At 41.0% G+C, this 27,945-nt stretch overlaps 1 protein-coding gene across 2 annotated transcripts in view; it reads left to right on the plus strand.

The window, feature by feature from the left end:
* Positions 1 to 27,945, plus strand: part of SELENOI (selenoprotein I) — a 65,353-nt gene that overhangs the window by 19,619 nt on the left and 17,789 nt on the right. For both annotated transcript variants that reach the window (XM_070734919.1, XM_070734920.1), the window contains exons 2-5: positions 11,964 to 12,032; positions 12,600 to 12,708; positions 20,852 to 20,926; positions 22,652 to 22,914. In XM_070734919.1, coding sequence (XP_070591020.1) covers positions 11,964 to 12,032; positions 12,600 to 12,708; positions 20,852 to 20,926; positions 22,652 to 22,914 — 516 coding nt within the window. The remainder of the gene's footprint in view (positions 1 to 11,963; positions 12,033 to 12,599; positions 12,709 to 20,851; positions 20,927 to 22,651; positions 22,915 to 27,945) is intronic.

Raw genomic sequence — 27,945 nt, forward strand, 5'->3', positions numbered from 1 at the left:
TTCTCCCTTTTCCTTACTGGAACAGGACCTGGGGGTCTTTATTCTCTACTGAATGGTTAAGCAGTGTTTGATCAGCTTGTCTGATATGTCTCTTGCTAATATTTTCTTCTGTGCAATTTATTTATTTATTTATTCATTCATTCATTCATTTATTTATTTATTTATTGGATTTGTATGCCACCCCTCTCCGTAGACTCGGGGCGGCTAACAACAGTAATAAAAAACATCATGCAAATCCAATACTAAAAACAACTAAAAAACCCTTATTATAAAACTAAACATCCATACAAACAAACATACCATGCATAAATTATAAAGGCCTAGGGGGAAAGAATGTCTCAATTCCCCCATGCCTGACGACAGAGGTGGGTTTTAAGGAGCTTACGAAAGGCAAGAAGGGTGGGAGCAATTCTAATCTCTGGGGGGAGTTGATTCCAGAGGGTCGGGGCCGCCATAGAGAAGGCTTTTCCCCTGGGCACCGCCAAGCGACATTGTTTTGTTGACGGGACCCGGAGAAGGCCCACTCTGTGGGACCTAACCGGTCGCTGGGATTCGTGCGGCAGAAGGCGGTCTCGTAGATACCCTGGTCCGGTGCCATGAAGGGCTTTATAGGTAATGACCAACACTTTGAATTGTGAATTAATGAGTCTGCCATAATGCCCAAGATATACACTCTCAAGGTATACTCACTATGCTTGTGTTCCCATTTATAATATTTACATGTGTGATGTATGCCACTGCCTATATTACAGATGAAAGAGGTTGAATTGCCCAAGGGAATTTGGGAAGAGGCAAGTCTGAGTCTAGGGTTTCCCAGCTTCTGCATTAGCTGAACAGCTTAGTAAGCTACTTTTCTTTATTTTCTTAATTTATTGATTCTACAGAGATAAAGCAGCCTGTTAAACAGGAATGTAAAACAAACAATCGTCCACATGTATTATAAAATAAATATTTAAACTAATTTTCACAAGTAAATCTTTCAAGATGAAGAATAACAACTGTCCACGTATATTATAAAAGTAATATTTAAACAAATTTTCAAGATGACTTCACAAATCAAAACAGGGCTACTGCTAAGACCTTGAATTTATTTTATTATCCAATTTTACTTTGGTGACATTGGGGTGGAGGGGAAATGGGACTAATCATGTTTGTATCTGCTTATTGCTTGAAAGGAAAATTACCAGGGCATCCTAAAGTTTAAGTTAGACCAGTGATTTTCAACCTTTTTTGAGCCGCGGCACATTTTTTACATTTACGAAACCCTGGGGCACATTGAGCCGGGGGGGGGGGGGACTAAAAAAAGTTTGGACAAAAAAATTCTCTCTCTCTTCCTCCCCTTCGCTTTATTTCTTTCTCCCTCCCTCTTTCTCTCCCTTCCTTCCTCTTTCTTTCTCTCTCTCCATCCCTCTTTCCTTCTCTTCCTTCCTTCCTCTTTTTTGCTCTCTTTCTCTCTCCCTCCCTACGTCCCTCTATGTCTTTCTCTCTCTCTCCTTCCCTCCTTCTCTTTCTCTCTCTCTCTCTTGCTTTCTTTCTCTTGCTTGCTTTCTCTCTCTTTCTCTCTCTCTTTCTTTCTCTTGTTCTCTCTCTCTCGCGCTCTTTCTTTCTCTCTTTTGCTTTCTTTCTCTCTTGCTTTTTCCTCTCTCTTGCTTTCTTTCTCTCTGAGCTTCGCGGCACACCTGACCATGTCTCGCGGCACACTAGTGTGCCACGGCACACTGGTTGAAAAACACTGAGTTAGACTACGTGGTTCTCAACCTTTCTAATTACACGACCCTTTAATACAGTTCCTCATGTTGTGGTGACCCCCAACCATAAGTCTAGCTCCAATTCTCCCAATAGCTATAAGCTGGTTGGCAGGAAGGTCAGAGGGACACCTGATTGGTCAAATTGTAAAAATATATTCCAATGTGCCAGAATAGAAGCTTTAGTTCCTAACACCATGAGAAATTCATCTTTTCCCATGGTCTTAGGCGACCCCTGTGAAATGGTCATTCCACCACCCCTTCCCAAAGGCACTGGTAGATCACTTCTCTCTTGTTACTAAGAAAACTACATAAAGACCTAGGCATGAGAGAATTGTCATCTTTTCACTTCTGAAATATGAAATAAATATGTTCTTTTTTACATTTTTTCTGAATTAAGAATATACAGTATGTGAAGGTAGTTCTCAACTGATGACCACAGTTGGTACCAGAATTTCTGTTGATTATTTATTTATTCATTCATTCATTCATTCATTCATTCATTCATTCATTCATTCATTCATTTGATTTGTATGCCGCCCTTCTCTGAAGACTCAGGGCAGCATGTTGTTGTTGTTGTTGTTGTTATTATTATTATTATTAGGATTTATATCCCGCCCCTCTTCGAGGATGTAGAAAGCCCCTCCCCAACCACAAAGCAAGGCTGTTACGTGAGTCGTGGCCATTTTTATGATCTTTTGCCTCTTAAAGTGCAATCAGTAAGTGAATCAGGCTTCCTTCATTGACTTTGTTTTTGGGGAACCAGCTGGGAAGGTTGCAAATCAAACAACAATAGCATTTAGACTTCTATACCACTTCATAGTGCTTTACAATCCTCTCTAAGCGATTTACAGACTTAACATATTGCCCCCAACAATCCGGGTCCTCATTTTACCGACCTTGGAAGGAATGGAAGACTCAGTCAATCTTGAGCCGGTCAGAATCAAACTGCTTGCGGTCAGTAGAATTAGCCTGCACTGCTGCCTTCTAATCTTATGAGCCTCTTGTTCCAGCCTCTGTCCAGCTGCAGTTGATAATACACTGTTTCTTATATTTTTTATTTTTATTGGATTTGTATGCCACCCCTGTCCAAGGACTCAGGGTGGTTCACAGCACATAATAAAACAGTAGAAAAACAATACAAATTTAATAAAGAAAGAAAGAAAGAAAAACAATCCAATTAATAACAAACAATTGTTAAAAAATTCTAATTTTAAAACTTCAATTAACAATTCATACAACAGTCATACTAGGAATCATTCATTGGCCAGGGGGAAGCTCTAATAACCCCAGGCCTGGTGGCCGAGATGAGTTTTTAAACTCTTTTGGAAGGCAAGGAGGGTGGGGACAGTGCGAATCTCCGGGGGGAGCTGATTCCAGAGGGCCGGGGCCCCCACAGAGAAGGCTCTTCCCCTAGGTCCCGCCAGCTGACATTGTTTGGTCAATGGGACCGTAAGGAGACTAACTCTGTGGGACCTCACCGGTCGCTGGGATTTGTGTGGCAGAAGGTGACCTCGCAGATAGTCTGATCCTATGCCATGTAGGGCTTTATAGGTCATAACCAACATTTTGAATTGTGTCAATTATATGACTGTTCTGTCTCCTGGTCTAGGCAGCATCGATTCACCCACCTCCCAAAGGCTTTCCTCCCATACCCCATTACACTTGCTATATATTGGAGGTAGGGAGAGAGTTATTACACAAGACTATTTTTCAGATATTCCTACCATGGGATTAAATGAGCATTTAATCTTCTTTATGATGTGAAGATTATAATCCACTGTGAATCGTCTAGTACCGTGATGGCAAACCTATGGCACGCGTGCCACAGGGGGCACTTGGAGCCATATCGGAGGGCACACGAGGCGTTGCCCTATGTCAGCTCCAGCATGCATCCGCGCACTAGCCAGCTTTCGCTTGGGGAAGGCTGTTTCGGCTTCCGGAGGCTTCAGCGAAGTTTGCCCATTGTTCTGTTTTTTTGCACTTTGAGGCTTCAGGAAACTTCCATGAAGGCACCAGAATATGAAAAACAGCACAACGGGCAAGCTGGTAGTTTGGGAAATGGGCTTCCGGTTTTCCTGTTGTGCTGTTTTTCGCACTCCGGGGCTTCAGGAAGCTTCCTTGAAGTCTCCAGAGGGCAAAAAATAGCAAAACGGCAAAACGGAAGTCTGTTTTTCTGAACTTCCAGTTTGGCCTTTATTTCACTGTCTCAGTCTTCAGTGAGGCCTGTGCGCATGCATGGGGATAGGGAGGGATTCTGCACATGCGCAGAGGCAGCATAGGGGAGTTGCGCTTGCATGGGGGGAAGGAAATATGTCCACTTGTGTGCATGCTAACGCACACATGCTCCTTTTGACGTGCGAATCAAAACAGGTTCTCCATCACAGGTCTAGTATATCTACATTCTAGGCTCAATTCGCTTCTCTTCCTCTCCTTCTGCAGTAGAATTTCCTTGAGTAATTTGATTCCCCCTTGCCGTTTAGAACTAAACAATTGACAAGGAGAACAGTTCAATTTGAATTGGGGCTGCCAGGATTCCTCAGGAAAGTAACCCAATCAACTTATTTGAATTGGTAATTTTTCATTTAAGTAGCCTTTACTACTCATGGGAGCTGTACAGGTTTTAAGGTGAACCGGAAGATTTGAAGTTGTGCATTTTTTAGACATCAAATCCTTTGTGATATCTTATGTTTTTCTCAAAACCAAGAGTTGTGTGAGCCATAAACATTTAAATTAAAACATTTTAGTTAGTATTGAATAATGCTGATCATTGAACTATAGGAAAAATCCCTTCCTTCTGTTTGGGTTGGTGGCTGCTAATTTTATTTTCCAGAGCAGATTGCAGTAGTAGTCTTGGTTACATACTTTCTTACCCAGCTTGAATATCTGGCTGAGATTATTTTTACAGGATTTGATCCAATGTCCTATATATTTGATCATATATTCAGCACAACATGATTCCTTCTGCCTAGCCCAAACAATTAGGCTGCGCTCTCTTGCATCAAAAGGGAGGAATAATGAGATCTAAACAATATTTTAAATATTCCACACCACTAACTGGAATCATTGTCCCTGAATGTTTTGGAAGATCTATTTTGAAAGTAGTGCGAAGCTGCAATTGAATAGACCAAAGTGAATGGAATGGCAGTAAGTCTCAAACATTTCTGGAGATGATGCTAATGGTATAGCAAAAAAACCTGTCCATTTAAAAGATGTTATTTTTAGATGGCCAAAATTACTTTCTGGCTAACAATACACATCTCTTGCTTGGCTCTGGATTGCAAAGCAATAATGTCTGAAAAGCAGAAAAGTGGAATCCCATTCAAAAGGGAGTAATCGTTTGTGGCATTGGAGAGAATGATATCAAATAAATGATGTGTAGTTAGATGAAAGAGCACAATGATTGCGGCTTTTGTTTTTCTTTGATAACCTTTTCCCCCCCAAGTGGTTACTACCAAGTGGTTTCACCAGTAAGACTACTGTGGAGTTGGAGACTACTTAGACAAAATAGGCATCAGAAACCTGGAGGTATCCATTGGGAAATAATGGTGTTAAACTGGATAAAATCATTGTTAATATTCTAGAAATATAATCTGAAAACTGAATCCAATATTTGAACAAAGCTACAGAACCTACAAAGCTACAGCCACCCTGAGTCTTTGGGGAAGGGTGGCATACAAATCTAAATAATAATAATAATAATAATGATGATGATGATGATGATGATGATGATGATGATGTATTCCATAAGATTCCTGTTTTAACAGATCTCAACTTTCTTCCATAGAAGGTTGTTTTGCATTACTGCGGAAATATAGTGCAAGTAGTCCTTGACTTATAGCTGGTTGGTTAACAACGGTTCTGTTATATAAAGCCCTACATGGCATCGGACCAGAATACTTACGGGACCGCCTTCTGCCGCATAAATTCCAGTGGCCTGTCAGGTCCCACAGAGTTGGCCTTCTCCAGGTCCCGTCAGCTAAGCAATGCCCTCTGATGGGGCCTAGGGGAAGAGCCTTCTCTGTGGCAGCCCCAGCCCTTTGGAATCAACTCCCTCCAGAGATTCGCACCGCTCCCAACCTCCCAGCCCTCTGTAAGGTTTAAAAACTCACCTTTGCCAGCAGGCCTGGGGCCTTTGAGTGTTGGTATGTTGTTCTGGCTGATGACAGTGAATGTGGGTGACAGTTTTAATAACCGGGTTTTTTAGATTAGACTATTAAGTTTGGGTTTCTTACAAGCTATATTTGTATTTATTTTTGTTTTGTAAGCCGTCCTGAGTCTACGGAGAAGGAAGGCCTAGAAATCCAAATAATAAATAAGTTTTAAAAATTTGAACTTTGGATGACTGCTTCCTCCCCGCCCCACCATAGTTCCATGGATGCTTGACAACTGGCCCACATTTGCAGGATCCTGCCAGTAACATGACTATAGTTTACCTTTGTTGCTGTTGTTGTTCTTGTTGGTGGTGGTGTTATAAACTGGCATTTTTGATTTTGCTTAATGATGCCATGTTTACTTTATGACTGCTGAATTTTCTGAAAAACATCAGGTCAGTCATTTGGCTGCTTGAACTTAAGACCGTCATGACACATGATGGAAATTCTGACCTCTATTACAGACATAACTTTAGGATTACTTGTATAAATGAAGGATCAAGTTCGTAGAAAATCTCTGGCTGCTTAGAGTTGACACTAATGTGATAGCATATAATCAGTCCATCAAGACAACATAAGTGGCAATTTGCTATGCTTTATTTCTTACCTGCCGTTCCTTAGATTTCACAGCCCTGAGGGCTCCTTTAGTGCTTTTCAATGTCAAAGACATTTTTGAACAAAGCACTGGTACTCCCTTGTCATTGGCACCTATGTTGCAAGGGAAGTATACAGGTAGTCCTCGATTTATAACTATTGAGCCTCAAATTTCTGTTGTTAAGTGAGTTTTGTCCCATTTTATGACCTTTCGTGCCACACTTGTTAAATGAATCACTGCAGTTGATGAGTTAGTAACTTGGTTGTTAAGTGAATCTGATTTCCCCATTGATTTTACTAGTCAGAAGGTCACAAAAGATGATCACATGACCTCGGGACACAGCAACGGTCATAAGTATGAACCAGTTACCAAGAATCTGGATTTTGATCACATGATCATGGGGATATTACAAAGGTCGTAATGTGAAAAATTGTCATAAATCACTTTTTTCAGTGACGTCATAAGTTTGAACAGTTACTAAGTGAACTGTTGTAAATTGAGGACTACTTGTAGTTAGTCACCTCTGGCTTGTCCTTAAGGCAATAATGGGATTTTATTTACCATTGGTGGATTAGGACTTTTTTCTTTTTCCAATTTGGACCAGTCTTTTTGCAAACTTGATATACACTAGAGATAACTTTTTGAGCCTATGACTATATACAATGTTTTCATGAAATATTTGCTAAATTTAACTTAAGTCTTAAGTTAAATTTAGCAAATATTTCATGAAAACATTGTATATAGTCATAGGCTCAAAAAGTTCTCTCTAGTGTAATATCAAGTTTGCAAATAAGGATTCAGACATCTGTGGAACTTTTTTTATTAAATTATACCTCGGATACCTCATTTTGTTTAATATCTGTTTTGATATTAAGACCCGAAGCTTGGTTTACGGATCAAACACAGTTCTATTTCAAAAAGGCTAGATATTTGTAGGATGGCATATCCTGAAATACAGCCATCTTTTTTACAGAAATGATGTCTACCATTTAATGGTATATAATCCGAGACAATATTGCTTCACAATTCTTAATTTCAGTTATTCTTATCCAGCTGAAAATAACAAGAGATATCTGAGCCGATCCAGTTTTTATGATACCGCTTTCTCATCGCATCAAGAAACTTAGCTGATTAAAAGAAAGAGGATTCTATTTCTTACTCCAACACCCATGAACTTAACTCTTGCAGCAGAGGCATTATAATCAGATATCCGTGGGATTCTTGGTGCTCTCTGAACTGGGTTGTTTGCTTGCAGATATTTTATTACCTAACTAGATAACATCATCAAATTGCCTAGTTGGATAGTGAAACCTCTGCAAGCAAACAACCAAGCTCAGGGAGTGCGCACGTGCACACATACATACCAGTTCAACCCTTAGCTACTAATACAGTGATAGCTCGTCTTACAAACGCCTCGTCATACAAACTTTTCGAGATACAAACCCGGGGTTTAAGATTTTTTTGCCTCTTCTTACAAACTATTTTCACCTTAGAAACCCACCGCCGCCACTGGGATGCCCCACCTCTGGACTTCCATTGCCAGTGAAGCACCCGTTTTTGCACTGATGGGATTCCCCTGAGGCTCCCCTCCATGGGAAACCCCACCTCTGGACTTCCATGTTTTTGTGATGCTGCAGGGGAATCCCAGCAGGGGAATCCCAGCAGCGCAAAAATGGATGCTTTGCTGGCAACGGAAGTCCGGAGGTGGGGTTTCCCAGCGAGAGGAGCCTCAGTGAAATCACAGCAGCGCAAAAATACAGAGGTCCGGAGGTGGGGTTTCGAGGCCTTCAGTGTTTTTGCGCTGCTGGGATTTCACTAAGGCTCCCCTCGCTGGGAAACCCCACCTCCGGACTTCTGTTGCCAGCAAAGCACTCGTTTTTGCGATGCTGGGATTCCCCTGCAGCATCGCAAAAACACCGAAGTCCGGAGGTGGGGTTTTCCATGAAGGGGAGCCTCAGGGGAATCCCAGCAGCGCAAAAACGGGTGCTTCGGCTGGCAAAAGGGGTGAATTTTGGGCTTTCACGCATTAATCGCTTTTCCATTGATTCCTATGGGAAACATTGTTTCATCTTACAAACGTTTTACCTTAAGAACCTTGTCCCAGAACCAATTAAGTTTGTATTGGCCTAAGGCAGGGGTAGGCAAAGTTGGCTCTTCTATGACCTGTGGACTTCAACTCCTAGAATTCCTGAGCTAGCATGATTGGCTCAGGAATTCTGGGAATTGAAGTCCACAAGTCATAGAAGAGCCAACTTTGTCTACCACTGGTCTAGACAAGTTAACAAAATGAAAAAGCTTTTTAAAATAAATGATCTGAAGAGGCCCAGTGGTATTGTATCTTCTTTTAAATAGCAGAGAATAATAACTCTACTTTCAGAAAGCTACACCAATTTTAACAGCATTTGTACAAATATAGTCTGAAATATAACAGTGTCCTGTTTTACTATTAAGATAAGGCAATTGAGTTAAACCTTGACTTAGTCATGTTTGGAGTGGATCTATTTAAATAATTGGAAGGAGTTAGTGGGATTACATTTAAGAAAACTTTCTGGGATTAATATACTGCCATAATGTACATTTCTCCAATTCTTTGCTACTTCTATGGGTCAGTCACACATGCACAGAAATACACAGCCAAATATATCATCTGTGCTGTTTGCTGGGAGGCAGAGGCAGAATTTTTTTCCCTTGTCTTCTTTCCCCCAAAACTAAGGCGCAACTTATACTCTGAGAAATACGGTAACGTTACCATTTTTTTTGTCTCACTTGCCAGAGAACAGTTCAGTTTTCTTCAAAAAGGAGCAGCATATTTTGCCAAAGCCATAATAAAATATACCATAGTTTATTATGAAGCTGACTTGTCAGGGAAAGTTAAGGAGCATTCCATCAACTTCTCTCTCTCTTTCTTTCTCTATGCCTGATTCCACTACATTGAGAATTTCCCCATTAATAAGGATGGATTGTTCCAACAATAAGATTGATAAATCTGGATACATTTCAACAGTGAGCAAATGGGGCTTATAAACATCATAAACATTATCAGAATTCCCCAGCCTTTTCTCATTAGTGTGTAGAGTGCCATTCAAATTCAAGGGCTCGTAATTGGCACTACAGTATATTATTCTTTATTTTAACCATTAGGATGGTGTGGTAAAAGACAGCAATTACTTACTATTGCCTTCCTGAGCACAGTTTGCAAATGTGTCTCTATTGTGATCATGTGCCATCAGAATTTTCTAATACTGCTGCTGTCTAATGTGGGTGCCCACTTGCTTAGTTGGGTAACTCCAGTAGGAGTGTACAGTCTTGGCACAAACTGCCAGTTTGCTTCATTCACCCCTTCCAGGAACATACCACCACCCACTATCACTCTGAAATAACATAGTGGAATTACGTGTTTATGCGTATGTGTGTTAAGCTCCATTGTCTACTGTCCAGAAACTGCTTTATGCAAATTCACAACCCAAATGTATTGAACACATAGATAGTCCCTTGAACCTAGGCCTCCTTCTTTGTCTGGAAGCAATCCTTATTCATCAGAGAGAAAAGCAAACCAAACCAAACAGAATGATAATTTGACAGTTTGATTGACAATTTGGAGTGGTTTTAATGTGGGTTAATTATAGACATGCTTAGCCAGATTTTAAATTTTGCTGTAGGACAAGCAGTTACATGAACATTAGCAGGCGGTCACATCTGTTCCATTGAATTGAGAATAATACAATATTCAATACTGACAAAGACCAACCTAATTATGATCTATAACATGGCTTTTCTCACTATTGATCAATCATAATAGATTATGCTATCGTCCCAGTCATTAATCTTGTGGAATTGACACAGCCATTCATATTACTAGAGGTGTTCTTTATCCTTCACCCTGAGGTTGTGAAATTAAAAGGTATTTATAAACGGTTGTATTCCGAGCTGTACAATGCAACTGTCACATTTTATGAAATCTGGCCCTGAAGTGTAGTTGTCAGGTGCAAAGAGCATTAGTGAATTCCTCTCCAGTTATGATTGTCAGAGAGAATAATGTATTTTGCCGATGACTCTAAAGTGTGCAATAGGGTTGATATTCCTGGAGGCATCTGTAATATGGTAAATGATTTAGCATTACTAGATAAATGGTCAAAGCAATGGAAACTGCAGTTTAATGTTTCCAAATGTAAAATAATGCACTTGGGGAAAAGGAATCCTCAATCTGAGTATTGTATTGGCAGTTCTGTGTTAGCAAAAACTTCAGAAAAGAAGGATTTAGGGGTAGTGATTTCTGACAGTCTCAAAATGGGTGAACAGTGTGGTCTGGCGGTAGGAATAGCAAGTAGGATGCTTGGCTGCATAGCTAGAGGTATAATAATAATAATAAGAATAAGAATAATATATTAGATTTGTATGCTGCCCCTCTCCGAAGGTATAACAAGCAGGAAGAGGGAGATTGTGATCCCGCTGTATAGAGCGCTGGTGAGACCATGTTTGGAATACTGTGTTCAGTTCTGGAGACCTCACCTACAAAAAGATATTGATGAAATTGAACAGGTCCAAAGACGGGCTACAAAAATGATGGAAGGTCTTAAGCATAAAATTTATCAGGAAAGACTTAATGAACTCAATCTGTATAGTCTGGAGGACAGAAGGAAAAGGGGGGACATGATCGAAACATTTAAATATGTTAAAGGGTTAAATAAGGTTCAGGAGGGAAGTGTTTTTAATAGGAAAGTGAACACAAGAACAAGGGCGCACAATCTGAGGTTGGGGGAAAGATCAAAAGCAACATGAGAAAATATTTTACTAAAAGAGTAGTAGATCTTTGGAACAAACTTCCAGCAGACGTGGTTGGTAAATCCACAGTAACTGAATTTAAACATGCCATATATCCATCCTAAGATAAAATACAGGAAATGGTATAAGCACAGACTAGTTGGACCATGAGGTCTTTTTCTACAGTCAATCTTCTATGTTTCTATGAGCAGGGGGTGTCAAACTCAATTTCATTGAGGGCCACAACAGTGCTGTAGTTGAACTTGGGGGGGGGGGGTGTCAGGCAGGCGTGGTCGACTGGGTGGGCGTTGCCAGCTTGATGCCACTCAGTGGGCATGGCTGACTGGGTGGGCATGGTCACTTTGACACCACTCCCCAAACTCCTGGCATGTTTCATCTTTGATTGGAGCCAACCACAACAATTGGGTAGACTGGACCGAAGCCACGCTGGCCCAATGTTTCTTCTTTGCATTGGGTAGCCACGTGGGCCAGCCCCTTACATTATCCAGGACCGCCCTGTGGGCCCGATCCGACCTTGTGTTTGACACCCCTGATGTAGAGGCTTCCCACTTCCATGGAACCCACCAGTTGCTTGATTCTGGGGAAGTGTGAGATGACACCAATGCAAGGGTCCTACTTGTAAGCTTCCAGGAAGAACTTTTTGAGGCTTTTAGCTGATTCTCTTTATTCTCTTGGCTTCCTTTATAGTACAGTGCTGTGGACAACAACCCTCTTTCCCTGTATGTCATGCACCCGTTTTGGAACACTGTAGTTAAGGTGAGTAAACCTCTTGTCCAACCTTTTTTGAGTGTGCTTTCTGTGCTACACTTGGGCTACATTTAACTCTCTGTAAGTAGAAAAAATGATGATCCATTAGGCAATGAAACGACACCTTCTTTTTCTCTGTGGTTAACCCAGGAGATTCCCTTCTCGGAAAACTTGATCATTCTCCACTGCTTCTGGAAGGAGAGTCCAGTATGGGTTAATCCCAATCCTATTGGTAGAGACTGAGTTAAAATTAACATGTTAATTAGGCACCGCCCCTTGCCTGCCCCCATGGGCTCAGTTTTAAAAACTCAGTCCTTGAAGAGAGATTCACGAGTTTAGTTTAAGAAAATAAATGTAATAATAATTGAACTAACATGTTTTTTTCTGATGTTTTTCTTGTTTGTATGTGTAAGTCACCCTGTGGACTGGATTTTATTTTCTTCTGCTATAGAGCAATAAGGGGGGGAAAGGCTTTTGTCAAATGAATAGTTATTTTCTTCTTGTTTATGTATCCCTGATGAAAATTACTATGTCCATTAATATGAACTTTCTGTATGTGTACTTGTTTTCTCCTAGATTTTCCCTAAGTGGCTGGCCCCAAATTTGATAACGTTTAGTGGTTTCTTGTTACTTGTCTTCAACTTCTTTCTCATGGCATACTTTGACCCTGATTTTTATGCTTCTGGTAAGATTTTGATGTTTCCTTCAATTTTTATAATCACAAAATATATTCTTGATACTGATATCTGCTGGGTTTTGGACTTACTTAATATTCAGATTCAGTAATACTTAGCTACGGCCGGGCCACACAGATTTACTCAACAAACAATGGATAAAATAATCTGGTTTAACTTAATGTATGAACTGAGCCTTTGTGTTGCTAGAATATTGCCCATCTAGTCTTGCTATGGTGCTCTTAGACTTTCCAATTTCTTGATTTAGTTTTTACAGACATTTAAAAATATATTTGCTCTCCTTCAAAATAAGTATATATTTATATATATATGCTTGCAGGATACTAAAATTACAATAGTGTGTAGAGATTTAAAATGAAAACTAAAATATGATAAGTCACAATGAAAATGCATATTATACACAGAGAGAGAGAGAGAGAGAGAGAGAGAGAGAGAGAGAGAGAGAGAGAGCTGAAGGGATGGGATACTGTAGCCTAGAGGTTAATTCTCTGCCTTACAAGGCAAAGGTTGCAGGTTCAAGTCCCAGTGAGGGTATGGCTAGCTGATAAGGCCAAAATAGATCTATCCTAGTCTTACATATCTATGTTTATATATATATACACACACATATATATGTTTTTGTAGATTTTCACGGGTACAGGTATGAAGGTCTTGGCATATTCGGGTTTCTTCCCGTGTAGGATTCAGAGATTTCTAGCGACGTTTCAACGAAGTCCCACTTGTCATCTTCAGGCTGGTGCTTCTGTCCTTGTTCTAGGGTGAACACATATATATAGTGCTATCCTAGTCTCCCTTAATTTTAAAAACTCAGCAAAAACGTGATACATACATACATACATACATACATACATACATACACACACACATACATATATATCTCACATGCTTTTGCTGTATTTTTTAAATTAAAGGAGACTAGGATAGCACTATTTCGTCTTTGTTCTGGCCTTATCAGCTAGCCATACCCTTACTGGGATTTGATCCTGTAGCTTCTGCCTTGTAAGGCAGAGAATTAACCTCTAGGCCATTCAGCAAAAACATGTGATATATACAGAATATAGTTTGTCGGCTATGAATAAATTAACTGCCTTGAAATGGCCCTGGGTTGGGCCTAAATAAATATATATTTTATATCACCCTGGTATATTGAAGGAGCGTCACAGTTCCTATATATTGGCAGTTGGGCTGCATTTACAGTTATTTGCATTGTCTTACCGACCATATTTTACAACAGCTTTGGCAAATACTAGAATATTGCCAGTTTTTGACAAAACCGCGCTGACTGCAAATCATTGGTTCACTTAACAACTGTAGATTGGTGATTAACCATCATTGTTCTGAAAGAATACCTTCTTTGAAGGGGATCTTAAACTACGATTAGAAATTACAGGAAGAAATATTCCTTCACAAATTATGATGGCAAACCATGAAGGACTTTACATCTATCTGTCTCTCTACCTACATACCTCCCTACCAGGCCCTTCCTACTCACCTGAGGCATCCGGTCATCGATCGATCCATCGATCCATCTATCCATCTATCTGTCTCTCTACCTACCTATGTACTTACCAGGCCCTTCCCTACTCACCTGAGGCATCCGGTCATCCATCCATCCATCTATCTGTCTACCTACCTATGTACTTACCAGGCCCTTCCCTACTCACCTAAGGCATCTGGTTATCCATCCATCCATCCATCTATCTGTCTACCTACCTACCTACCTACCAGGCTCTTCCTACTCACCTGAGGCATCCGGTCATCTATCTATCTATCTATCTATCTATCTATCTATCTATCTATCTATCTATCTATCTATCTATCTATCTATCTTTGTCTCTACCTACCTATGTACTTACCAGGCCCTTCCCTACCCACCTGAGCATCTGGTTATCCATCCATCCATCTATCTATCTATCCATCTATCTGTCTATCTACCTATCTACCAGGCTCTTCCTACTCACATGAAGCATCCGGTCATCTATCCATCTATCTATCTGTCTCTCTACCTACCTACCTACCAGGCCCTTCCCTACCCACCTGAGGCATCTGGTTATCCATCCATCCACCCACCTACCTATCTATCTACTCAAGAGCTGAAAATCTTGCATGCATTTTGGCTCCCTCTGATCTCTAGTGACTGGCTGATAGAGCTGCCTGCCAAAGAATGTCAGCTTTCTTTCATTCACATAAATGAACTCCTTGCTGGGGTCAGAAAGCAGAGCTTAAAATCATCAGGATATGAGTTTCATTTCTCTACTCCAGTGTTTCCCAACCTTGGCAACTTGAAGACATCTGGACTTCAACTCCCAGAATTCCCCAGCCAGCATTCGCTGGCTGGGGAATTCTGGGAGTTGAAGTCCAAATGTCTTCAAGTTGCCAAGGTTGGGAAACACTGCTCTACTCCATTGAAGGATTTAAGCTCCTCTCTACATGGGAAAGGCAACGTTTTACACAGGATGCAGGAATAGCTCAGATTTTCAGAATCTGAGCTCCGTTCCCGCTGCTAAAGGAACTCAGCTCCTTTTGGCAGGCAGCTCTTTCAACCAGCCTCCAGAGATGAGAGGGAAATCCAGCAGAGAAGGTTGCAAATGGTGACCACAGGGTGCTTGGCAACCAGTTGTAAATGCAGGCCAATTGCCAGTCGCCCAGGTTGCAATCACTTGGCTACAGGAAATAGCAGTGTTTTACAACAGCTGGAAGCCCAAAGCCATCATAACAGTAAACATTGGTTAAATGGTTGGTAAGACAACTACCTATTTAGTACCTGATAATGCAGGTGCTTTAAATCTGGGTCCACAAATTATTTTATTTATATACTGCCCCTCACCTGTTTGGGATGACAGCTCAGAATTTGTTGAGGTTGCATTAATCTGGATAGTAATACCTGTTCTGTCGGGCTCTCTGATAGGAGCCTCCCGAAAATTCAAGGGTACAAATTTCAGACACACACACACACACACACACACACACACACACACGTTGAAAATTCAAAACAATGTTCTTTATCACAAAATTCAAAATAAACTAAGCACTCTTTTTGTATTGCAAAGAGCACTCCTCCCAAAACAACCGGGTAGTCTGTACAATTTCCCTTAAGCAGTCCTTAAGTACTTAGCTAGCAGCTGTGAAGAAACTTCACACCCCTTCTTCATCCAACGAAGTGACACACACACACACACACACACACACACACGTTGCTCTGCTTTGGTTTCAAAGGCGTGAAAAATCAACAAAGTCCAGAAAACAACAACATGGGATTCCTGAAGAACTGCGATCAGATACTCTTCCACAACGGCCAAACCCACATGCTGCTGTTTATAGCAGCAGCCCTAATTACTGGAGCCCCACCCAAACACAGGTGGCCTCTCTTATCTCCGGTAATATGTCCTTACTTGGTCTCTTCTACGCATAATTCTGCGCTTGCTTGGGTCCAAGACGTCTTCATCCGAATCAATGGAAGATAATGGAGATTGACTGCCTAGGCTGTGTGCCAAGCCCCCCTCTTCCAAGTCACTCCCATCTTCTTCTTCATCCGAGGAAACTAAACTCTGAAACTAAACGGCAATATCACAGGCCTATGACATGTTGAAGTTTCCCCTATATCCACCTCCACATTCCCTGGGGCAGGAGCTGGGCCAGAGCTAACCACAACAAATATCCATTTATTTATTGAATCTGGAGGCTAATGACAGTTATCATCATACAAAAACAAATTTACAGTACAAAAAACATTCAGAGTAAAAGAGAAAATATATGGAGCTCAATTTACTCACGGTTGGACACACAGTGTAATGTCCATAAACCCCAAACTTCTCTAGAAGAACTCTATTGTAACAACCTTCCAAAATATGAGGCTAATATGGGAAGGCTTGTTTCAAAACTTTTGGAACTGTGTCCAAGAGCTAGTGTTTTCCTGCCTGTGACCTCCATCATCTCACCAAAGTGAGGGATTACAGTGATCCCCCGAGTTTCTCGATCTTTGCGAAACGCTATATCGCGATTTTTCCACCCGATGACGTCACTCCCTTCCTTTCTCATCTTTCTTTCTCTCTCTCTTTCTCTATCTTGCTTCTTCCTCTCTCACACTCTATTCCTCCCTCTCATCTTTTTCTTTCCTTCTCTCTCTTTCTCTATCTCTCCCCCTCTTGCTCTCGAGCGGCAAGCGAGCAGCCGGGCGGGCGAACGGGCAAGCGGAGCGGGCGGGCGAACGGGCAAGCGGAGCGGGCGGGTGAACGGGCGGGCGGGCGGGTGAACGGGCAAGCGATCTTGGGGTTTCCCCTTTGCCTGGGCGGCGGGAAGACCCAGGGAAGGTTCCTTCGGCCGCCCAACAGCTGATCTGCTCCGCAGCGCGGCAGCAGCGAGGAGCCGAAGATGGGGTTTCCCCGTTGCCTGGGCAACGGGGAAACCCCATCTTCGGCTCCTCGCTGCTGCCGCGCTGCGGAGCAGATCAGCTGTTGGGCGGCCGAAGGAACCTTCCCTGGGTCTTCCCCGCCGCCCACACGCAAACTCCACCATCTGCGCATGTGCGGCCATGAAAAAAAAGGGTGCGCATGCGCAGATGGTGTTTTACTTCCGCACCGCTATATCGCGACAAATCGAGTTTCGCGAGGGGTCTTGGAACGGAACCCTCGCGAAACTCGGGGGATCACTGTACTCACAACTTCTCTTGAGAAGAATGATTTGGACAGATTGAATCTGATTGGAGAAGGCAGGTGTGGCTGAAGGTAGACTTGAATTTGGGTTTCCCTCGTTCTGGATCAATCTTAACAGATACACCAGGGGTGTCAAACTCAAGTCATCTTGACAGTATCACGTGAGGTATTGAGACTTTTTCTCCCTTTGCTAAACCAGGAACTGGACATGGCCAGTGTGGACGCATTTGGCCCACGGGCCAGGAATTTGACAGCCCCGAGCTACACTCGCTTTCATAACAACCCAAATTGTACCCCTATTAAGAAATGTAAGGGGGCTTTTTTTGTTTGTTTCATCAATTCACAGACTTGGGGCAACTTGTAATAGAACATCAATGAGGAAAAATACATTAAGAAATAATAGTCAAAACCATATTAAGAAAACACATTTTGTGATGGGTGCCCTATAAATTAATAGACTCAAATTTAATTTCCAGTAGTGCAGGATTGTTTGAACTGTCTTACCAGAACACTGGGTTGTATTAGATTGTAGCAATGAATTTCCCTTTTTTGGAAAAAAAAAATGATAATGTTGTTAGAAATAATTTCAGATGTTGCACTGAATCAAAAGTCATCAATGTGCTGGAGTCTACGGAGAGGGGCAGCATACAAATCTAAATAATAATAATAATAATAATAATAATAATAATAATAATAATAACAACAACAACAACAACAACAACAACAACAACTATTCTATAATGACAATTGGAAAGAGGATAGAAATAATGGGATGCAGAAAGTTATGTATAGTGTTACAAAAGTGCACAAGTCTAATTTTCCTCCATTATCCTAGGAGTCCAAAGAAACTAAATGGTTGGGGCAAGGGTCCTCAAACATTGTTACTTTAAGACTTGTGGACTTCAACTCCCAGAATTCTCCAGCCATCATAATCTGGGAGTTGAAGTTCACAGGTCTTAAAATTGCCAAGTTTGAAGATCTCTGGGTTATAGGTTCACAAAATTTTCCTTTATATATAAGAAGTTGAATTCAACAGAATTCTGGGAGTTGAAGTCCACAAGTCTTAAAGCTGCTATGTTTGAAGATCTCTGGGTTAGAGATTCACAAAATACTCCTTTATATAAGACGCGGGGTTCTTCATCACCAGCTATGGGGATAATACCTACCAATTGGAAGTTTCCAAAACAGATTAGAGAAATTGAATGAAGTTCTAATTAGCCTCCAAATAGGATACGGTAGCTGTCTCTTGCTTCCAGCGAGATCTTAAATACCAGTTTCTAATTAATCCTCAGGTTTGGTTGATAGGTGGCTCAAAAAGTTGTCTGTCAAGGAGAACGGGATACTGATTTAAATAAACTTTCACTTCTGTTGTGCAATCTTGCGTTTGGTAACGAAAGTAGAACAAGCCAAAATTGTATGGTTTCACACAACTCAGTGTTGAGCAAATCAGATTGAAGAGATTTGATTCATTAAAACAGAGTTTGAATGGCTGGTTGGGAACTGATTAGGAGCAGTCCATGTTGCAACTTGCTGGAGCTCCTTTTTATCTTATTTATCTGTAATGATTGGATTTATTACTTGCAGGCTTAGCCACAATCCATTTACTGTCCAGGAGTAATATTTAAGTTTAAATTAGGGTTAATCAGCAACAGGCCGTAAGTCTGACTCAGTGGAGTAGGTTGTTTGATCTCTTTTCCTCTACAAGGAGGAATATCCTTAGTGAAATTCTCCAAAGATGCCTCAGTGGTTCTTTTTACTTTGAAATGGATAATTTTGGTTTTCCCTCAGTCTATGGGAGTGAGACATGAAGATAGACATGTTTTAAGATGTCTAAATTGTATATAGCAGCTGCCCTCTGCGTGTTTGTTTGCAAAAATGATCATGAGGGCAGATAAATCTCTTCTGTTTTAGAGTAACAGTATACAACTTGAGTTCCCTGGATTGAATGCAGCCTCCCTCCCCCAAGATTTGCAAGCAGAAGTTCACAGAATGTACATACACCCAAAGATTAATAACTACATTTAATTAAATGGAAATGCAATCTCATTCTTCTTCTGGCCACACCCACACCTTTCTGAAAGGAAACTTGGCATGTCTTTCACAGGGTAAGGGTTTCCTTATATCTTAGTATAAAATATAATAAATGATTTTCCAGATGATTTTGATTCCGTTAGTCCTGTGCCAAATGGAGAGGAAATTGAGTTTTGCAGTCCGAGTATCCCAGGAGTGTCCAAGGAAGAATACGTTTTCTCAATGTACGTTTTGATTTGGCAGGGGCTGGGGCATAAATCATTAAGAAGCACAGCTAATCCCATTATTGAAGTGTTTTAATTTTCCAATTCAGTCTCAGTGCTTTGGAGCCTCACCCACCGGAAAATTTGTATGTCTGGCTGGCTGCCGATCGGTTTCCAGTCACAATTCAAAGTGTTGGTAATGACCTTTAAAGCCCTACATAGCATTGGGCCAGAATACACCCGGAACCGCCTTCTACCGCACGAATCCCAGGGGCCGATAAGGTCCGACAGAGTTGGCCTTCTCCAGGTCCCGTCGACCAAACAATGTTGTTTGGTGGGCCCCAGGGGAAGAGCCTTCTCTGTGGCGGCCCCGGCCCTCTGGAACCAACTCCCCCCAGAGATTAGAACGGCCCCCACCCTCCTTGTCTTTCGCAAATTACTTAAGACCCACCTTTGTCGCCAGGCATGGGGGAGTTAAGTTATCCTTTCCCGCTAAGCTATTACAAGTTATGCATGGTATGTTTGTGTGTATGTTTGGTTTTTTATAATAAGGGTTTTTTAGTTGTTTTTATTAATTGGATTGTTCATGTTGTTTTACCACTGTTGTTAGCCGCCCCGAGTCTGCAGAGAGGGGCGGCATACAAATCCAATAAATAAATAAATAAATAAAAATATATGTCCCATTCTAATATTAATATCTCTTTTCCGATTAACTGATCTTGCTGCCGCTGTTTTATCTGCATTTCAATTTGTAATTGTAGCATGAATTTATTGTAAACCACCCAAAGTCACAAGTAGTGGGTGGTGTAGAAATGTGCTGAATGAATAAACAAATCACTAATTTACATTCTAATTATGGCAATAAGTGTGGCATTTCACAATTGGGTAGTACCTGCTAAGAATTCTATAGTAAGTAAAGGTTTGCTGATACAAGCAGTTAACAATGTTAGAATAGGTTTTCCTCATTATCTTTGCCATTGCCTTCTTCTGGGATTTTTAAAAACTTCTCATTCTAAGTTGCAGCGCTAGTATTTCCTGGTAATTTCTCACCCAAACTTTTTTTGAGGTCAGGCAAGACCAATCAGCTGCTAACCAACTGCTGTGACTTATTATTGTCCCGAAACATTAAAAGAGTTTCAGGTTGGATAAGCCTGCAATGGGATGAGCCTGATCTTAATGGCAGAAATGTTTGAAAAAAATGTTGTCCTAGAGGAAATAATGACTCATAATTACTCTCTTTCCTGCAGCACCAGACCAAAAGCATGTTCCAAACAAAGTGTGGGTCTTAGTGGGTTTCCTCAATTTTGCAGCTTATACTCTAGGTAAGAACTTTTAATTTCCTACGCACCGTAATTATTCAATCAGCAACATATTAATGAGCATTAATGTTATTGAGACTCAATTCCCTGAATAAAACAGCTGCCTCTTATTACTCTTACAAGTCTAGTGCAAAATACATATGCAAACGGATTGTAAATTCTGCCTCTTACCACCAATGCTTGTGGCTGAAATAGGAGAGGATGTTTTTCTCAAAGAGGCGAGGGATAGATAAGCTGTTCTCTGTTGCGCATTCATATTTCTGAAATAGCCATTGCGTCTCCATTTCAGTTTTATCGGGCAAGAAAGAAAAGTCTGGAAGATGCAAGTGGAAAGCCACAATTAATTTGTTTTAGTTTTCTTTTGGAAGCAACATATTCTGATCAGCTTTTACAAAAGGAAATAAGAGTATCTACTAGTAGCAAAGTAAAGTGAAAGTAGTGTGTGCATAGGAAAAAATTGTAGCAAGAATACTTAAAGATGAATGCAGAAGTCTTGCAAAAGAACAGTTATGGATCTGTAGCAATTACAGGAAAATAATAGGATTTATAGTGGAGAGGGGGGGGGTTGTTTTAGGGATTCAATTACCGTATTTTTCAGAGTATAAGACAGACCAGAATCTAAAATGCACTAGAGTATAAGACGCACCTTAGTTTTGGGGGAGGAAAAAAGGGAAAAGAATCTGTTTACTAGCATCCTTAGTCTGGTCAGCTTCAGTACATTATTATTATTATTATTATTATTATTATTATTATTATTATTATTATTATTAATTAGATTTGTATGCCGCCCCTCTCCGAAGACTCGGGGCGGCTAACAACAATATAAAAAGACAATGTAAACAAATCTAATATTAAAAACAATCTAAAAAAGCCCAATTTAAAAAACCACTCATACATACAAGCATACCATGTATAAATTCTATAAGCCTAGGGGGAAGGGGAATTTCAATTCCCCCATGCCTGACGACAGAGGTGGGTTTTAAGGAGCTTGCGAAAGGCAAGGAGGGTGGGGGCAACTCTGATATCTGGGGGGAGCTGGTTCCAGAGGGCCAGGGCCGCCACAGAGAAGGCTCTTCTCCTGGGTCCCGCCAAACGACATTGCTTAGTGGACGGGACCCAGAGAAGGCCAACTCTGTGGGACCTCATTATGTACCCTGATTAGGGCTTTAAAAAGAACTTTATTTGGAGAGAGTAACAATGCAAGCCAGTAAGAGCTGGGAATATCATTAGCACCTGGAAAGAAACATTCAGAGCAAGTAGAACAATGGAAAAAACCCGGCAAAGACTTAGGGCTTGGAAAAAGTTCTTCACAGAGAGAAACAATGAAAGAACCTGCACGGTAAGAGCTGGGAAGATCGTTAGCAGCTAGTTAGGACTGAAAAAAAAGCTACATTCAGAGTATAAGATGTACCCAAATTATCAGCCTCTTTTAGGGAGGAAAAAGGTGTGTCTTATACTCCGAAAAATACGGTAACCACAATCTGAAACCAAGGACTTTTTTCTGCCTCTTAATTCCTCCTGCACTTCCAACTATTTTTGACAACAATGGCACAAGTAAATGGTCCTTGGTTTATGAATTGTTGAAGTCTCACCAAGCTTAGTTCTCAAATGTTTTCCCTTCGATTCCTTTCCTTAATGTATTCTTCTTCTATTTTAATCCCAGCCACTCAATAGAATTTGAAAGCAATCGGCTAACCTTCTCTTTCTGTGACGTCTTTCTCTCTTCAGATGGTGTGGATGGGAAACAGGCACGGCGCACCCAGTCCAGCTCCCCACTTGGGGAACTGTTTGACCATGGCCTGGACAGCTGGGCTTGCATGTTCTTTGTGGTGACGGTCTACTCCACTTTTGGCCGAGGATCCAATGGTGTCAGCGTTTTTACCCTCTACCTGCTCCTCTGGGTGGTCCTGTTCTCATTCATCCTTTCCCATTGGGAGAAGTATAATACAGGGATTCTCTTCCTGCCTTGGGGCTACGATATCAGCCAGGTGGTAAGTCAATCAGCCTTTTGCCACACTCATTGCCATGGGGTTGCCTTAGGAGAGGGCAGAGATCTGGCTTGTTTTGATTCTCGGGGGTTTACATTCATTTCCCTGGCGATTGATTGATTGATTGATTGATTGATTGGATTTCTATGTTGCCTCTCTCAGAAGACTCGGGCAGTTTACAACATATAAAAAACAGTAATTTAGGACAAAATTAATCCAATTAATTTAAAATTACATAGCTATCTAAAACGCCTGATTGTTTTTAAAATCAATCATACCCATTCATACAAAAATCATACATTCATTGGCTAAGATCTAATCAGCCCAAGCCTGACAACATAAATGAGTCTTAAGACACTTACAAAAGGCGAAGAGAATGGAGGCAGTACAAATTTCCAGGGGCAGCTGATTCCAGAAGGCCGGGGCCCCCATAGAGAAGGCTCTTCCCCTAGGTCCCGCCAAACAACATTGTTTAGTTGACAGGACCTGGAGAAGGCCGACTTTGTGGGACTTGACCAAACGCTGGGATTCAGGTGGCAGAAGGCAGTCCCGCGAGTAATCTGGTCCGATGCCATGTAGGGCTTTATAGGTCATAACCAACACTTTGAATTGAGTCTGAAAACAAATTGGCAGCCAATGCAGTCCGCTTATTACCACTTTCAGGTTAAAGCCCCATTTATTTTATGTGAGATTTCTTTAGGAGGCTTGAAATAAGATGTACAAATGATTTAACCCTGCAGTTTTCAAACCTTTTGGTGCCAGGACCTTCTGAAACAATGCATTAAATTATGGGACATCATAATCCCATCCCCCATTTTAATGATTTCACTCAGATTAGAGTTGGGTGAGAAATAACCACGTTGCATAATGAAAATTAATTAGTTAAATTAATTATGTTTGAATGTGCATAGAATCAACTAATACAGCAATACAGCTTTATAAAATAAAATTGTATTGGAAATAGTCATATTTAAACGTTAGTTTAAATACTAAATAGAAACTTGTTCAGTTTCACATAATTTCTGAAATATGGATTTTTATTTTTGAGACGGCCATTCTAATTTTTTGTTGTGTACATATATTTTGGAATGGTATTTATTACTTGAGAGGCTATGACCTACAGTTTAAGAGCCCTAACTTAATCTAAAGCAATGGAGATCTTGAAATTTTGATTGATTGATTGATTGATTGGATTTATATCCCGCTCCTCTCAGGGGACGGATGTTCTTGTATGTGTAATTTACCACTCAGTTCCAAGTACATACTAATGCAATCAGACTTCTTTGTGACAGACTAGTAGAGGTTACACAAAATCCCCCCTAAAAAGTTAAGAAAAAGTGTCATAAATCAAAAAGTTTGTCTGAGCCACCTTTCTTATGGTTTGCAAACGAAACTAACTGGTGGGTTCCACAAGTGGCAAAGTCTAAAGGAAGGATATATTTTTTTGCCCTGAATCTTTAACCAGTTTCCATTCATTACAATGATGTATAAGGGCCATGGTATTTGCGCAGAGTCATTGCAATGACCTATCAGGCTTGTAGGATTTCATTCGATATGGAGCAACTACTATTTAGAGATTAAATTTGGCAGCTGTTCTCCTGATTTCTGTTTACTGCTGTAGTCAGTAATCAGTTGGCCTTAGGTAACTCACGTGAACCCAGTTGAATGTCTGTTCAAACATTCTAGCCAAACACTGAGAAATGATGCAAACAACAATTGAAGAAATTCTATTTGAGCATAATGAAATTGAAATATACAGTAATAGATATACAGTAATATACAGTCTTGGTGTATTTATGGAGTGAATGGTGATGAATGTGTTTTTTTTAATTATATTGGAGTTTTTAAGTTCTTTTAGTCATAATAATTGGATTTTTTGAGATGTATACTGCTTTGTAATTTTGATACTTTGTGAGTCGCCCCGAGTCCTGGGAGAGGGGCGGCATACAAATCCAATTAATAAATAATAATAAATAAATAAATACAGTGATACCTTGTCTTACAAACTTAATTGGTCCTGGGATGAGGTTCTTAAGGTGAAACGCTTGTAAGACGAAACAATGTTTCCCATAAGAATCAATGGGAAAGCGTTTAATGTGTGCAAGCCCAAAATTCACCCCTTTTGCCAGCCGAAGCACCCGTTTTTCTGCTGCAGCATTGCAAAAACACCGAAGTCCTCAAAACCCCACCTCCGGACCTCTGTGCAATTTCACTGCTGCAATTTCACTGAGGCTCCCCTCGCTGGGAAACCCCACCTCCAGACTTCCCTTGCCAGCGAAGTCCGGAGGTGGAGTTTCCCATGGAGGGGAGTCTCAGGGGAATCCCAGCAGCGCAAAAAACAGGTGCCCTCGCTGGCAACAGAAGTCCGGAGGCGGGGTATCCCAGCGGTGGCAGTGGGTTTGTAAGGTGAAAATAGTTTGTAAGAAGAGGCAAAAAAATCTTAAACCCCGGGTTTGTATCTCGAAATGTTTGTATGACGAGGCGTTTGTAAGACGAGGTATCACTGTATCTGCATCTATTCATTTGGGCTATCAAGGGATGTCCTGTGTGCGTGCACACACGCGCTCCCAGCTACTTAAAAAAAGATGAAGAAGATAACACTTTTGACTAGCTTTTAAATTGAATCCTTAACAAAGCAAGAAGAAGATGCATTTTTAAAATACTTTGAAAAATTCTAAGGGATAGATGTTTTGGATAAGGCCTTAGCTTTGTACACAGGAGGAAGTGAGTGGAGGGTACGTCTCCTCTAAAGTCATGCCTCTTGTGACATATAATTCTAAAAATCAAAGCATGTGTTTCTCTTCATCTGCATGTTTCATGGACAAACACAGCAACATAGTGGGTGGAATGGAGTGATAAAAGTAGCTTTTTTTGTTTGAGAAATAGCTACCAATTATAGTTGTTTTGGTTGGTGTTAGTTGTCCACTCCTCCCCGAATGCTGGCTGGCAGGCACTTTCCTTCCGCTCTTCTGGGATGCTCCACTGAACACTTTCTGAACCATCACTCGCCACGTTGGAACCTTAAAAGAGCCCTTTGCCCTCTTACGTTTGCTGCCTGCGGGTTTTATTGACTTGGACTTAAATACTTGCATGGCTGAGCAGAGGGGACCTCGATTTTTTCCCCCCCTCCACACTAAAGTCTGATTCATTATCTTCCATATACAGTCTCACTCATAAATTTAGGAGAGAAATTACATCCGAAGCCCATTAATAAAAATCCGAACTCTCATAACTGTAAATGGAGAACAATGGATGAAATGTTTCTGCCTGTCCTCCTTTCTGTGTGTGATTTCAAGATTCAGCTAAATTGGTCCATGAATAGTGTACAGTAGCCCCTCACCTATCGCTGGTGTTACGTTCCAGACCTGACCGCGATAGGTGAAATCCGCGATGGGGAATTTATCGACTGATAGTACTTATTTAAGTATTTATATTGTAATTGTTTGGTAGGTTTTCATTGTTTTAAGTGTTTATAAACCCTTCCCACACAGTATTTATTTTAGATACAGTATTTAAATACAGTATTTACAATTTTAGATATTTTTTTTTTAAAAAAAACCTGCCGATCGAGTTCCGCGGGCTGTTTAAATCTGCCGATCGACTTCCTCAGAAACCCGCGAACCAGTGAAGATCCGCGAATGATTTTTCTCATTAATATTTCTTGAAAACCCGCGATGAAGTGAAGCCGCAGTAGGTGAAGCGCGGTATAGCGAGGGACTACTGTATATATCTTTCATAATATTAAACTTTATACAGTCATGCCTTTAGCCTATAGAATGTGTTCTGTGATTTTTTTAAAAAAGACTATTGGGGCAGTCCAACTCCCCTTTCCGTAAAATTTACTAGTCCCTGAATACCCATATACACCATCCTTCTGTAAAATGCAAATACAGTGATACCTCGTCTTACAAACGCCTTGTCATACAAACTTTTCGAGATACGAACCCGGGGTTTAAGATTTTTTTGCCTAGAAACATAGAAACATAGAAGTCTGACGGCAGAAAAAGACCCCATGGTCCATCTAGTCTGCCCTTATACTATTTTCTGTATTTTATCTTAGGATGGATATATGTTTATCCCAGGCATGTTTAAATTCAGTTACTGTGGATTTATCTACCACGTCTGCTGGAAGTTTGTTCCAAGGATCTACTACTCTTTCAGTAAAATAATATTTTCTCATGTTGCTTTTGATCTTTCCCCCAACTAACCTCAGATTGTGTCCCCTTGTTCTTGTGTTCACTTTCCTATTAAAAACACTTCCCTCCTGGACCTTATTTAACCCTTTAATATATTTAAATGTTTCGATCATGTCCCCCCTTTTCCTTCTGTCCTCCAGACTATACAGATTGAGTTCATTAAGTCTTTCCTGATACGTTTTATACTTAAGACCTTCCACCATTCTTGTAGCCCGTCTTTGGACCCGTTCAATTTTGTCAATATCTTTTTGTAGGTGAGGTCTCCAGAACTGAACACAGCCTCTTCTTACAAACTATTTTCACCTTACAAACCCACCACCGCCGCTGGGATGCCCCACCTCCGGACTTCTGTTGCCAGCGAAGCACCTGTTTTTGTGCTGCTGGGATTCCTCTGAGGCTCCCCTCCATGGGAAACCCCACCTCTGGACTTCCGTGTTTTTGTGATGCTGCAGGGGAATCCCAGCAGGGGATTCCAGCAGCGTAAAAACGGGCGCTTTGCTGGCAATGAAAGTCTGGAGGTGGGGTTTCCTAGCAAGGGGAGCCTCGGTGAAATCGCAATATCGCAAAAACACAGAGGTCTGGAAATGCTGTGATTTCCCTGCAAAAACACAGAAGTCCGGAGATGGGGTTTCCCATGGAGGGGAACCTCAGGGGAATCCCAGCAGCGCAAAAACGGGCGCTTCGCCTGGCAAAAGGGGTGAATTTTGGGCTTGCACGCATTAATCTCTTTTCCATTGATTCCTATGGGAAACATTGTTTCATCTTACAAACCTTTCACCTTAAGAACCTCGTCCCGGAACCAATTAAGTTTGTAAGACAAGTTATCACTGTAATGAGA

The sequence above is a fragment of the Erythrolamprus reginae genome, chromosome 1 (genome assembly GCF_031021105.1).
Source record: "Erythrolamprus reginae isolate rEryReg1 chromosome 1, rEryReg1.hap1, whole genome shotgun sequence".
Classification (NCBI taxonomy): Eukaryota; Metazoa; Chordata; class Lepidosauria; order Squamata; family Dipsadidae; genus Erythrolamprus; species Erythrolamprus reginae.